This window comes from Cyprinodon variegatus, unplaced genomic scaffold (assembly GCF_000732505.1).
Source record: "Cyprinodon variegatus isolate N-32 unplaced genomic scaffold, C_variegatus-1.0 Scaffold630, whole genome shotgun sequence".
Lineage (NCBI taxonomy): Eukaryota > Metazoa > Chordata > Actinopteri > Cyprinodontiformes > Cyprinodontidae > Cyprinodon > Cyprinodon variegatus.
Genome location: NW_015151083.1, coordinates 276,555 through 288,731, shown reverse-complemented (window position 1 = coordinate 288,731; position 12,177 = coordinate 276,555). Strand labels below are relative to the sequence as shown.

At 36.7% G+C, this 12,177-nt stretch overlaps 1 protein-coding gene across 3 annotated transcripts in view; it reads right to left on the bottom strand.

Annotated features, from left to right (window-relative positions):
- Nucleotides 1-4,532: 4,532 nt before the first annotated feature.
- spast (spastin) overlaps nt 4,533-12,177 on the bottom strand; it is a 9,215-nt gene continuing 1,570 nt past the window's right edge. For 2 of the 3 annotated variants that reach the window (XM_015393200.1, XM_015393202.1), the window contains exons 4-16: nt 11,801-11,952; nt 10,414-10,547; nt 10,248-10,341; nt 10,087-10,161; nt 9,898-9,969; nt 9,744-9,819; nt 9,572-9,663; nt 9,378-9,457; nt 7,633-7,675; nt 7,456-7,535; nt 7,310-7,380; nt 4,975-5,015; nt 4,533-4,870 (exon numbers count right to left, since the gene is read on the bottom strand). In XM_015393200.1, the coding sequence (XP_015248686.1) occupies nt 4,745-4,870; nt 4,975-5,015; nt 7,310-7,380; nt 7,456-7,535; nt 7,633-7,675; nt 9,378-9,457; nt 9,572-9,663; nt 9,744-9,819; nt 9,898-9,969; nt 10,087-10,161; nt 10,248-10,341; nt 10,414-10,547; nt 11,801-11,952 (1,136 nt within the window). In that variant the 3' untranslated portion in view covers nt 4,533-4,744. Of the gene's footprint in view, nt 4,871-4,974; nt 5,016-6,203; nt 6,275-7,309; nt 7,381-7,455; nt 7,536-7,632; nt 7,676-9,377; nt 9,458-9,571; nt 9,664-9,743; nt 9,820-9,897; nt 9,970-10,086; nt 10,162-10,247; nt 10,342-10,413; nt 10,548-11,800; nt 11,953-12,177 lie in introns of all 3 variants that reach the window. The other variant, XM_015393201.1, reaches the window with a different exon arrangement.

Below are 12,177 nucleotides of genomic sequence, written 5' to 3'. Positions count from 1 at the left end.
GCCCTCTGAGCACCATCAGTAGACAATGCAGGTGAAGTGTCTTGCCCAAGGACACAACGACACTGAAAGTCGGAGCTGGGGCTTGAACCGTCAATCCTTCGATTTCAGGGTAAACTCCTACATCCAATGCTACTGTCGCCCTAATTCTAGGCAGGGATGATTTTAAAGACTAATAGCTGCTTGGAGAATAAGTCTGTTGTTTTTGCACCTAGAATGTGGTAGTTTTTCATTGAAGGGGCTCTCTAGTTAAGCAACAGATAAATGGATGGGGATTTTAAAAAAACAAAAAAAAACTAAAATATATCCATCCTCTTAATTTGTCCAAAATGTGTATCTCTCTCTTTTTTACAATCTAAAATAGTTATTAGAATGTTTTTCTTTCTAAATTGACACCGACTTGTGTAGTAGATTTTTTAGAATTTTATTTATTAAGAGTTTCCTTTAAAAAATGAAATATAAAAAAGACATATGCAGTTCCAATTAAGTTTTATGTAGCTGGACTTTGGCCAAAAAGTGGTCTTTGGATTCTACAGTTTGCAGATCACTCTGCCAGTGTAAGAAAAACCATCAGATCTGAAGAATAAGTGAAAACCCAACTGGTAACCGACTTTATAGGCTGTGAATTGTAACATCCACCGATCTTGTAAAAATCCATGAAGTGTCTTGCTAAGCTCTCAGAGGAAAGTAAACAGAAAAAGGGTTATGACTACACCATAACCCAAAAGTCTTCATTCCTGTCTGGTGTTATGAAAGAAGCTCTTCAGTCATGACATGCTAGAAGAAAAAAAAAAGCACTATCCAATATCTGTCCCCTGAGGGAGAAAGAGGAGGTGTGGTTACACCACTGAGAGGAGCATTTTTCAGGTCTATCTCATTTAAAAGATCAACAAACTCCATGAGTTTGAGGAAAGGGTTTCCCTTGCAGAGAATCGTAGCACGCTATGATGCTGTCACTGGAATTAATGAGAGACGGAAAATTAAAGGGAAGTTAGCAGGGATATCAAGAATCTCTAAATGAACCCAAAGACTTCCAGTATCTTAAATTATACATCACCATTATTTACTATTTATTTGTTTCTTCTGTTCTAACAAGATTTTTAAGTATTTTATGTAAAAAAAAATATTTCAGAGTTCAACACAATTAATGGTATCTAAAGAAATTCTGAAGCAGAATGAAAACGAGGTTTATTTTTCAAAATGTTAAATACAAATCTGAAATGTGAGGAATCTATTTTCTTTACCTGCTTTAACTTTGTCTATTACAGCTTTTGGGAAATGGCTCCACCAGCGTTGCACTTTTTGCCATTTTTTTCTTATTCCTCTTATAAAATGCTTGCTGTAGGGATGAAACGGTACACATATTCAAGCTAAAAGTACACAGCCTTTCAGTGCGGAGCTAAATGCACCTTTCAACATTCAATAGTGTGAGTTTTAACAGTAAACAAAAACAGACAGGACTCCCAGCTATTATTCACCTCTGCTGTTAGGAAAATTAAGGTTTCCAACACAAGTACAGTAGGGGCACAAAGGTGGATCAAGCAAAGACTTCATATACATGAATGCAGTTTACTCTGCTCTAAGCTGAATTACTCATCTGACACAGAGGCAAGCTGAAAGCAAACACCACTGGTACTTAAGAAAATTCAGGTAGAGTCCAAATCTAGTTGCTTGCAGCCCTTCTGTACAGATGCACAGTCTGAGATGCATCAACATACTGATACTGTAAGTTGCTTTGACAAGGTGGGATTTCCCAACAGCTGGTAACATGCATCATCTTAATATGAAAATAACTTCTAAGTCATTTAAACATTATTCATCATAAAAAGCAAACACAATCTTACTTAAAAAAATACCAAACTGCATTGAGCACAAAGGTAGTTTATTGCAGTATAATCTGACAGTTTGTCAATCCATCTGTACCAGAATATGCTTTATTAATGAGAAGAAATCCAACCAAATAACTCACTTCTATAGTGAACTTTAAATTTCTCTCTTTCTATTTATTTAACCCATAAAACATAATGTATGGCGACTATAAAGCCATGTACTTTTGATTTTTAGCTGATTGTTTAAAGTGTGATCTGTGATGAAAAGAAAGAACAGTCTGCTTTAACCCCAACAAAACTAAAGAATTCTCAGAATAACAGGATTAATATTGAGATTATATCCACACAGATTAACTAGTTAGATGATTTCCTAAGGCATGTGCAATGGATTGTGTTCAAGGATACCACAGTAAATGGAGTTTTAGACACTAATGCCACACATTTTTATAAAGAATATGTCGATCAAGTTTTATTTTCTTCTAATTCACAACCACACACTTTCTAGTAAGGGTCTTTCACAACAGATCCCAAATACACATAAACGTGTTTTTATGTAACTTAATATGTAAAAGGTTTAAGAATGATCGCAAGCTGTTGGAGTAATTTGCTTAAAATTCCAACATTTGATGATGGGTAGTTTTACAGCTGGATTATTCAAGGTTACAGGAGCACCTGCAGTAAAATGTCAAGGAAGAAAAGCACAACTGAGTTTTTCAGTTAAAAATAATAGATAAGCTAAAATCTTTAATTAACTTGAGTAAATCTTAACTATCAGACACAACAGATTATAGGCTTAGAGAGAAGTGACTTAATAGATAAAAGAAGAGCTGCAGCACCATCTACCTCCAAGAAACATACATTGAAGAAAATACCTATTTGAACTCCCTGCAAGTTCTCCCACTTAGAAATCATGGAGGGGTCTAAAAATGTCATCGTAGCTGCATGTCCACTGTGAGGGACATAATGTTGACATAAATACTAAATTAACATATGATTTTTTTTAAACTATTTATTTGTATGATACAGCTGTAGGTATTAGTATTTGAACCAGAGATACTCCTTGGTTATCATGGCAGTGTGCTTGGGGTCATTGTCATGTTGGAAGACTCGACCCATCTTCAATGCTTTAACTGAGGGAAGGAGGTTGTTCCCCAAATTTTTACAATACATGGCCCTGGTCATCCTCTCCTTAATACAGTGCTGTCGCATTGTCTCGTGTGAAGAAACACCCCCAAAGCACGATGCTACCACCCCCATGCTTCACAGTAGGGATGGTGTTCTTGGGATGGTACTCATCATTCTTCTTCCTCCAAACATTGTTAGTGAAATCATGAACAAAATATTCTATTTTGTTGTCATCTGACCACATGACTTTCTCTCGTCACTCCTCTGGATCATCCAAATGATCACTGGCAAAATTAAGACGGGCCTTGACATGTGCTGTTATAAGCAGAGGAACCTTCTGTGCCATGCATGATTTCAATCCATGACATCTTAGTGCAGGGGTCTTCAACGTTTTAGAGGTTAACTGATGGTGAGATGAAGGGGGGACCCCCTAATTATATATATATACTCCTTCCCTGATGTACTGTGAAAGTGGGAAGGAAAAGGTTTTAATTAGATGTTAAAATTTTAGCAGTAAATAAAATGTACAAGTATATAGTAAATATTCCTATACACGAGTTTTGCAGGGAAGGTCATTAAAACACTGCTTTTTTGTCTACAGAAGTTTACTGAGGGGTAGGTATTGGCGCGTGTTAAGAAAATTTCCCTGGTCATTTTGTTCAGTGTTAAACTTTTCTGGGTGTCACTGCCTCATATTTTAGGGCAGAATTATTTTATACCCTGTGCTATGAGCACTAAGACAAACACATGGTCTTCAGCCTAAGTTTAGCTGCTAGTTTGGCCTGTATTTTATGTTTTTATAAAACTATTCAACATATGCATGTAAAATATCAATAAAGGGCCACATTTCTAGCATAAATATTAAAATTCCACACACAGATCAACACGGGCATGACGATTTCATTCAGTAACAAATAATACAAAACAAAATCAATTAACTTTGCAGAAGCAACTGACCAAAAAATAACAAATAAAATGGTGGATGAATGGATTTTATCACTAAAGGATGGATGGAGAAATATAGATGGCTAGATGGATGCTTTGGTTGTTGAATGTCTAGTGCCCAAATGGATGGATGGACAAACAAATAGATCAATGGATACAGGAATTAGGTGAATGTATTGACTGATGATTGATCAATAATTTTTGGGACACCATGATGAATGAATTGATAGCTGGTTAGACTGAAAGAAATGGGCAAAAGGAAGCAAGGCTGAAAATGTATTCTGTATCTTTTCCAATACTTAAACTATTGATTAACCTGTAAATTTAATTAGGAGACAATGAAGGTTTAATGAATGTTTATTAACAGATGGAGAATTTTACATTGAGTGGATTTAATCAGCTACTGAAAGGAGAAACAGTTCATTAGGTCCTACTTTCACATGAAACAGAAGTATCTGTACCTATAAACTATGCGTACAAAGGAAAAGTGTCTGAATTCATAAGCAAAGACAATCACTTTGGCAGTTCTCCCAATTATTCTCATTCATTAATACTTACAGCACTTAGTGATCAAAAATATCAACATTTCTGTAAATCTATTGCATCTAAAAAAAAAAAATAGGATGTTTTTTTTTTCCCCAGGGATGAGAGTCATCATTTCAAACTCTGCTTAATATTATAAATAACGATCAAACAGTGCATAAGGAGTGTAACTAAATACACTTTTAAGAACAGTAGTAGGAAAGCATTTCCACAGAACAGGAAGTCATCCCATAATGCTCCAACAGAGCGCCCCGCCATTTTCATCCATGCAAACATGGAAGGAGACAACTGTTGTTTCATCGGGTTCAAAAAGCCGATGTGTCGCCATAATCTTTGTTCCACTTGCTGTACATATTCAAGGTTGCTGGACTAACAGAGGGCTTGATGCGCTTCAGCGATTCTTCAAAGTCTTTCATCTTGATGTTGCGCATCTGTAAACAAACAAAAAGACTTCATTACTGGCTTGTAAAAGCACACACTAAAAAAAAAAAAAAAAAAAAAGAGTAGTTTTATGGGTATTTATCTGTTATCTCACCTCACTAGCAGACATGTTGCGGACGTGTTCAGGTCCCAACTCTAAGAGAAAAAAAATGAACATGAATGCTCTATCCTGAGCTGAAAAATTAATGCTATTAACATTTTTTGTTACCCCTAACAATTCCGACACAATTTGAATTTGTTTTATTGTAAAATGGGAAATGGCCATTGCTTTATCAATTGTGCAGACCCCAGAAAGTTTCACACTACGTTTAGTCATTCAAACACAGATTCACACTCTGACGCCGGTAAACTACATTCTGCTGCCCTGACGTTTTAATTAAATTAAACAATCAGGGTTCTCATCATTGTATTTTCCCGTAGCGGAATTCCACTCTCAATTTTTCCCCATTATGCTGAAAATGAAAGCCAATAGGCTCATAAAAATGAGCTTATCGGCTTGTCTGTCCAGAGCTTTTCAGGACAACCGATGGCTACACTAAAGTTGCCAAAGTTACACTCAATTCAGGCTGATATGGGTTTTTTTTTTAGTTTTTATGGCACTAGTGGCTCATTTTTCTTACAGTAGGCTGACAGGAAAGGGGGTATGAGAGAGGGGGACAGACATGCAGCAAAGGACCACAAGCCGGATTCGAACCCTGGGTCGGCCATGTCGAGGACGAAGGCCTCCCTACATGGGTCATGCAAACTAACCACTGTGCCACCTGCACGCCCAGGCTGATAAATCCATTTTAAGCAGCGTAACAGTCCCAAAAACTTTTTCTTTTTTTTTTTACACTAATACCTGCTTATTTGCTCATACATGTAAGAAAAGCGCTATGAAAACTTGTCTAAGCCCTCAGACTCGGTCATTAACTCATGATTCACCCTGAAAGCTTGCAACCCTGCCAGGAGACAGACAGCAACCTTTAAAGCAGGGGAGAAGCATCCAGCTTCAGAAGGATTACCAAACGGGTGTTCTTTAAAGGTCTGAGTGTTTTTTTCTCCTCTCAATCAAACGCAACATACATATTAAGGGAAGATACAGATGTGGCATCACAAGATGCCACATCTGTATTCATGACTATCTCAGTTTCATAATAAGTCTTCTCAGAGATTTTTACCAGAAAAGCCAGATATTGTGAAGAGAGCTCTAAAATACTGTCATGGAAAACAATGTTTTCTTGTGTGAAATGTAAACTACTGGCAAATACAACAAACATGACAAAAAAAAACTTGTATTCTTCCCCCCGACTGTATTTGACCAGTAGGACAGATGCATCCTACCTCTAATGGGTCCAAGTGCTGCGTCTTTGGCCAATGATGTCAGGTCGCTTCCTGAATATCCTGCTGTCACTCTGTCAGATAACATTGCTGGGAATTAATGCCAAAGCAATCAACAAAATCACACATTAACAGTGTGTAGCACTCACTTTCCAAGCTGGGAAATTTCCCTATCGTTTAGCGGATTCCCATGTTTTCCTAGAAGGTTTTTAAGCAACGTGCATCGTGTCTAAAGGAAGCATGGAAAGCAGAGTCAAAAAATACATGAAATAGTTCCCATTAGTAACAGTGAAAGCAAGCATGGCACACTTATGGATGGTTGATACCTTTTCATCAGGCAACGACACATAAACCCTTTTTGCAAAGCGCCTGCAAGATAAAATACAAAAAAAACCTTTTATTATAAATATAAAAAAGCTAGAGTAATTAACAATGCACACATTATAGACCAGCACTGCGGCACATTGATGATTACAAAGACCCTATTCAGAGTTGGGTTTGTTACGAAGTTGGAAAGAATAAATGAGATAGGTCTTTAAAAAAAAAAAAAAAAACAGGTAAGAGGAAATACATTTTTTAGGTCATTTTAAGCATAACTTTCAACAGACACAACTCCACTGTTCTTCCATTCTGCCACAAGAGGGGGTCAGAGTTCATACTGATATTTGAGCAAAGTTTCCATTTAATCTTTTGGGATAGTTTAGTGTTTTATCATAAAACATGCTGGATTAGAAAATCTTGTCAGTAAGGGTCTATAGGGGCTATCAAAGAAATCCTTGCCTTTTATGGTAATAATACAGATAATCCTAAGCTTAAAATAACAGGAAGAAATTCATTCTATTTTGAAATAACATTCAGTTTAAATGTAGAGCTCAGTAACACCNGATGCCACATCTGTATTCATGACTATCTCAGTTTCATAATAAGTCTTCTCAGAGATTTTTACCAGAAAAGCCAGATATTGTGAAGAGAGCTCTAAAATACTGTCATGGAAAACAATGTTTTCTTGTGTGAAATGTAAACTACTGGCAAATACAACAAACATGACAAAAAAAAACTTGTATTCTTCCCCCCGACTGTATTTGACCAGTAGGACAGATGCATCCTACCTCTAATGGGTCCAAGTGCTGCGTCTTTGGCCAATGATGTCAGGTCGCTTCCTGAATATCCTGCTGTCACTCTGTCAGATAACATTGCTGGGAATTAATGCCAAAGCAATCAACAAAATCACACATTAACAGTGTGTAGCACTCACTTTCCAAGCTGGGAAATTTCCCTATCGTTTAGCGGATTCCCATGTTTTCCTAGAAGGTTTTTAAGCAACGTGCATCGTGTCTAAAGGAAGCATGGAAAGCAGAGTCAAAAAATACATGAAATAGTTCCCATTAGTAACAGTGAAAGCAAGCATGGCACACTTATGGATGGTTGATACCTTTTCATCAGGCAACGACACATAAACCCTTTTTGCAAAGCGCCTGCAAGATAAAATACAAAAAAAACCTTTTATTATAAATATAAAAAGCTAGAGTAATTAACAATGCACACATTATAGACCAGCACTGCGGCACATTGATGATTACAAAGACCCTATTCAGAGTTGGGTTTGTTACGAAGTTGGAAAGAATAAATGAGATAGGTCTTTAAAAAAAAAAAAAAAAACAGGTAAGAGGAAATACATTTTTTAGGTCATTTTAAGCATAACTTTCAACAGACACAACTCCACTGTTCTTCCATTCTGCCACAAGAGGGGGTCAGAGTTCATACTGATATTTGAGCAAAGTTTCCATTTAATCTTTTGGGATAGTTTAGTGTTTTATCATAAAACATGCTGGATTAGAAAATCTTGTCAGTAAGGGTCTATAGGGGCTATCAAAGAAATCCTTGCCTTTTATGGTAATAATACAGATAATCCTAAGCTTAAAATAACAGGAAGAAATTCATTCTATTTTGAAATAACATTCAGTTTAAATGTAGAGCTCAGTAACACCAGCTGCTCAGTTCAATGTCATCTAAATATGACGGGACTAAAAGGCTCCAGAGTATGTTTAGAATACATGATTAATAATCTTTTCCCAAAAATCTGAGCTTTACTTCTTTCAGATATTAAGACACAGCTGCTATTAACTATTTTAAATAAATATTGTACAAACACTATAGATTTTGTAATATTGTTTTGATCAGCACTGATTATGGCGGCAGCGGACGCACTTCCACCGGTATGGAAGGAAAACAGTCTCATTGGAGTCACAGAATTTTAAACACTGAATGTTTTTAAATCCGAATTTTTTTAGACATTGAATTCCTTTTACGCAATTTTTATCTGGTAAAAATTCAGCTGCAAAAAATTCAAGTGCAAAAGTTCACTTGCAAAAATTCAGCTGAGTGCAGCCGTTGTGTCACGTGACCAAATGAGCTAATTTCATTTGCTAGAAGCTCCTCGACTCTATCGAGTGTAGATTGCTTTGGCTTGAGTTCACCAGTAGGTCAACACTTTTGCAGCTGAATTTTTTGCAGCTGAATTTTTTGGAGCTGAATTTTTTTGCAGCTGAGTTTTTTTCTGGTGAATTTTTACCAGATAAAAATTGCGTAGAAGGAATTCAATGTCTAAAAAAAGTCAGTGTTTAAAATTCTGTGTTAAAAAAATTCTGTGTTTAAAATTCGCTGTTAAAAAAATTCAGTGTTTAAAATTCGGTGTTAAAAAAAAGGCAGATTCCAACGAGACTGTTTTTCTTCCATACACCCGGGCTGAAGTCTTTACCAATATGAGGCATTTGGATCGAGCCTTGGTCTGGCTCCACTTAAGGATGAAAAGTGGCGCCCTCTTGTGGATTGCAACCATACTACAATACTAAAATAAGATTTGTCTTAAAATAGGACGTTGTCAGTTAATTGGGTGGAACACATTTTAATCTAATCAACTATTATTCAATTGCAAGCTGATTATTTTTTTCATCCCTCAAATTTATTGCATCCCTATTATATGATAAAATCCTAGTTTTATTATAGACTTCAATCTTTTACTATTAAAATAAAAATAATTTATCGTTTATGGTTCTTAAAGAGATACAGAATCATTAGATCAGAATTTTACACAGCCAGTCGTTTAAAATTGGCCACAAACCCTCTGACTGATGCATCTCTACATCATGGTGCAGCACTCATGAAGAGTTTGTGTACCTTAAGGCTGCTTCATCAAGCTCCTGAGGTCTGTTAGTTGCTCCCATCACAAGAACCCTCTCATCTCCGGCTGACTGCACCTGAAATCCAGAGGTGCTGTTGTGAAAACGACACCCAAGTTCCCACGTGTGACAGAACGGAGACGCTCTGGTAACAATCCCAGATCAAATTTCTGAGCATGCTCTCATTCTCACCCCGTCAAACTCGATGAGAAACTCTGTTTTTAAACGACGGGAGGCATCATGTTCCCCCTCCCTCCTCTCACAGAGCAAGCTGTCCACCTCATCTGAGAGGAAAACAGAAAGCAGATATATAACCTCTTTCTGGCCGATGACTGGAAGGCAAAGCGTAGAGAGTAATACAGACCAATAAAGATGACGGAAGGCTCCAGTTCTCTTGCAACAGCAAATAAGGCTCTGACTAGCTTCTCACCTTCTCCAACCTTCAATGGAAACAGGGTGAAGGGTTTAGAAGAAGAGTAGGACGGATATTTATTGCAGCAAGAAAATATCCTTCTTACCCATTTAGAAGTCAGACTAGCAGCACTAATGTTAAAGAATGTGGCATTAGACTCTGCAGCGACTGCTTTGGCCTAGAATTGGAAGAAAAAATGTAACTCAGATAGACATGAAGGTAAAATACAGTCTGAAAATAAAAAAAAATAATAATTGTCATAATTTCAGGTTGTTTTCATGTTATTGGATTATACCAGCATGGTTTTCCCATTTCCAGGTGGGCCAAATAAAAGCAAACCACGTGCAGGTGCCCTCAGTCCAGTAAACAGCTAAACAGCGAAGGAAAACTTGTTAGACGTTTAACTGAAAAAGCATAAAAACAGTAAACAGAAAGAAAGATATTTAAAATAATAACCTCGGGTCTTAAAGAGGGAAGGATGACAATTTCTTGGAGTGCTTGCTTCGCCAAATTCTGTCCGGCGATATCTTCAAAGGATACAGAAGCCCCCCTGCAGAGAACATAAACTTCTAATCTGGCTCTTTTTTTTTAAACCTCATATATTGCAGATTATATAACATACCTGTCAACTATTTCATTCAGAATTAAGTTGGCCAGTTTACTGTCTACATTCTTGAAGTTTTTCATATCTTTCTTTGGAGGCCGTTTCACAGCAGGAGGCTTTCCATTCTGGTCTCTCCCCATCCGAGGGGTCACCTGAATGGGAAGAACGTTTACAAAAAGCATTACATATTATTTACTTTAGGCACAGATGCTTGCCTTCTCAAAGGGCAGCAGAAGAAACAAACAAAGTGTAGACGAAGACCGAAAAGAGGCTGTGTTTTTTAGCAAAGAAAATGTCATGAAACTATTCTCTTCACTCCTGATTGAGAAGCAGCTCTGCAGAGAATCCAGAAAATATCTGTAATGTCTGCTTTTTAAGAGGACAAGTTAGCATTAAATCAATATCCTTAATTCTGCACTTATATCATCACATTATCTTTTAGAAAAATAACGTAATCTACACCTTCAATAGTAATTTTTCTCTGGTAACTGGTAAATGCTCCACAGTAGCTTAATTTGTCCTTTTCTTATCTTTCTACTGATTAAATGAGTCATAAGCTGGTATTTTATTTATGCATTTCAATTCATTTTTAATTATTTTAGGTGAAAATATTAATAATACATTTTTAAAAATAGCTTATTCTGAACTCCTCTTTTTTTCTCACAATGGTAGGGATAATGATTTGACATGAATATATGTGCATTCATGTGGAAGTACCATTAGCAACATTATTAGTTTCCTATGGTTGGTCTAGCATTGTTACACAGTCTCCTACACAAAGGAAAATCGGATTTATGGGTGATAATTCCTTTAAATTCTGCAAAAGGATTCTCCGCTTTCATAAGTTTATTATAACTAATATGATTCCTGTGAGAGGCTTTGTTTTTTTTTTTATTTCATCATCTTTAAAGGTATTGTGGAGGATTTTCTTTCTCTGGATGGGTCATCAAAAAAAATAGCAAATCTTCTTTTGGAACGTAAACCTGTATGAGCGAAGCAAACAGCAACTTTTAAACATAGCGTGCAAGAGGAGAAATGGGCTTGTGCACGCTCATAATAGGCGTTCCCTCTCGGGAGCGGGTACAGAGCTATGCGCATGCTTTTTTTTTTTTTTTTTTGTTTCAAATGGAGAGGGCTTTTCAAAAGTTTGCGAAAAATCCTCCACTATACCTGTCATAGTAAAGCTTTAACCCCTCTCTTTAGTGCCCTCTTTTATCGTTATCATTTTCGTTTACAGTAAAAAATAAATAAAAAAACTCAGGCTTTACTGCACTTTCCAAATGAATCAACACTTAGTTTCACTCTCTAATAGACTTTTTGTGTACATTAAAGTATGTGTTTGTTTTATTTCTGAAAGTGAGACTAAAATAATCTAGATGTCAATATAAATACAGGACAGAAACACCTTTGGTTCAGTGGGTCTTGTTGGGGGTCTGGCAGAAGCAGAAGGCCTGGTGGTGGAGGACCCAGGAGGCTGTGTTTTAGACTTTGGCTGTGGATTGGCCAGATTTGAGTTCGAACCATGAGGAGTTTTGCTCTTCGATTCCAGTGTGGCCTCTGTGGAGGAGCAACAGGGCAAAGTAAATACACAGTACTTTTAATCATGGTATAAAATCCCCTTGAAGTTTTTTCTACATTTAGTCATAACATAACTTCTAATGACAAGGACCGTCAAACTGATGGTGAGATGGAGCAAGGACCCCTTAATTATATATATTGTATGAAATTGTGTTATATCAAACTGGTCCTATAGTCACTTTATTAAAGATGGAGTAATGTAAT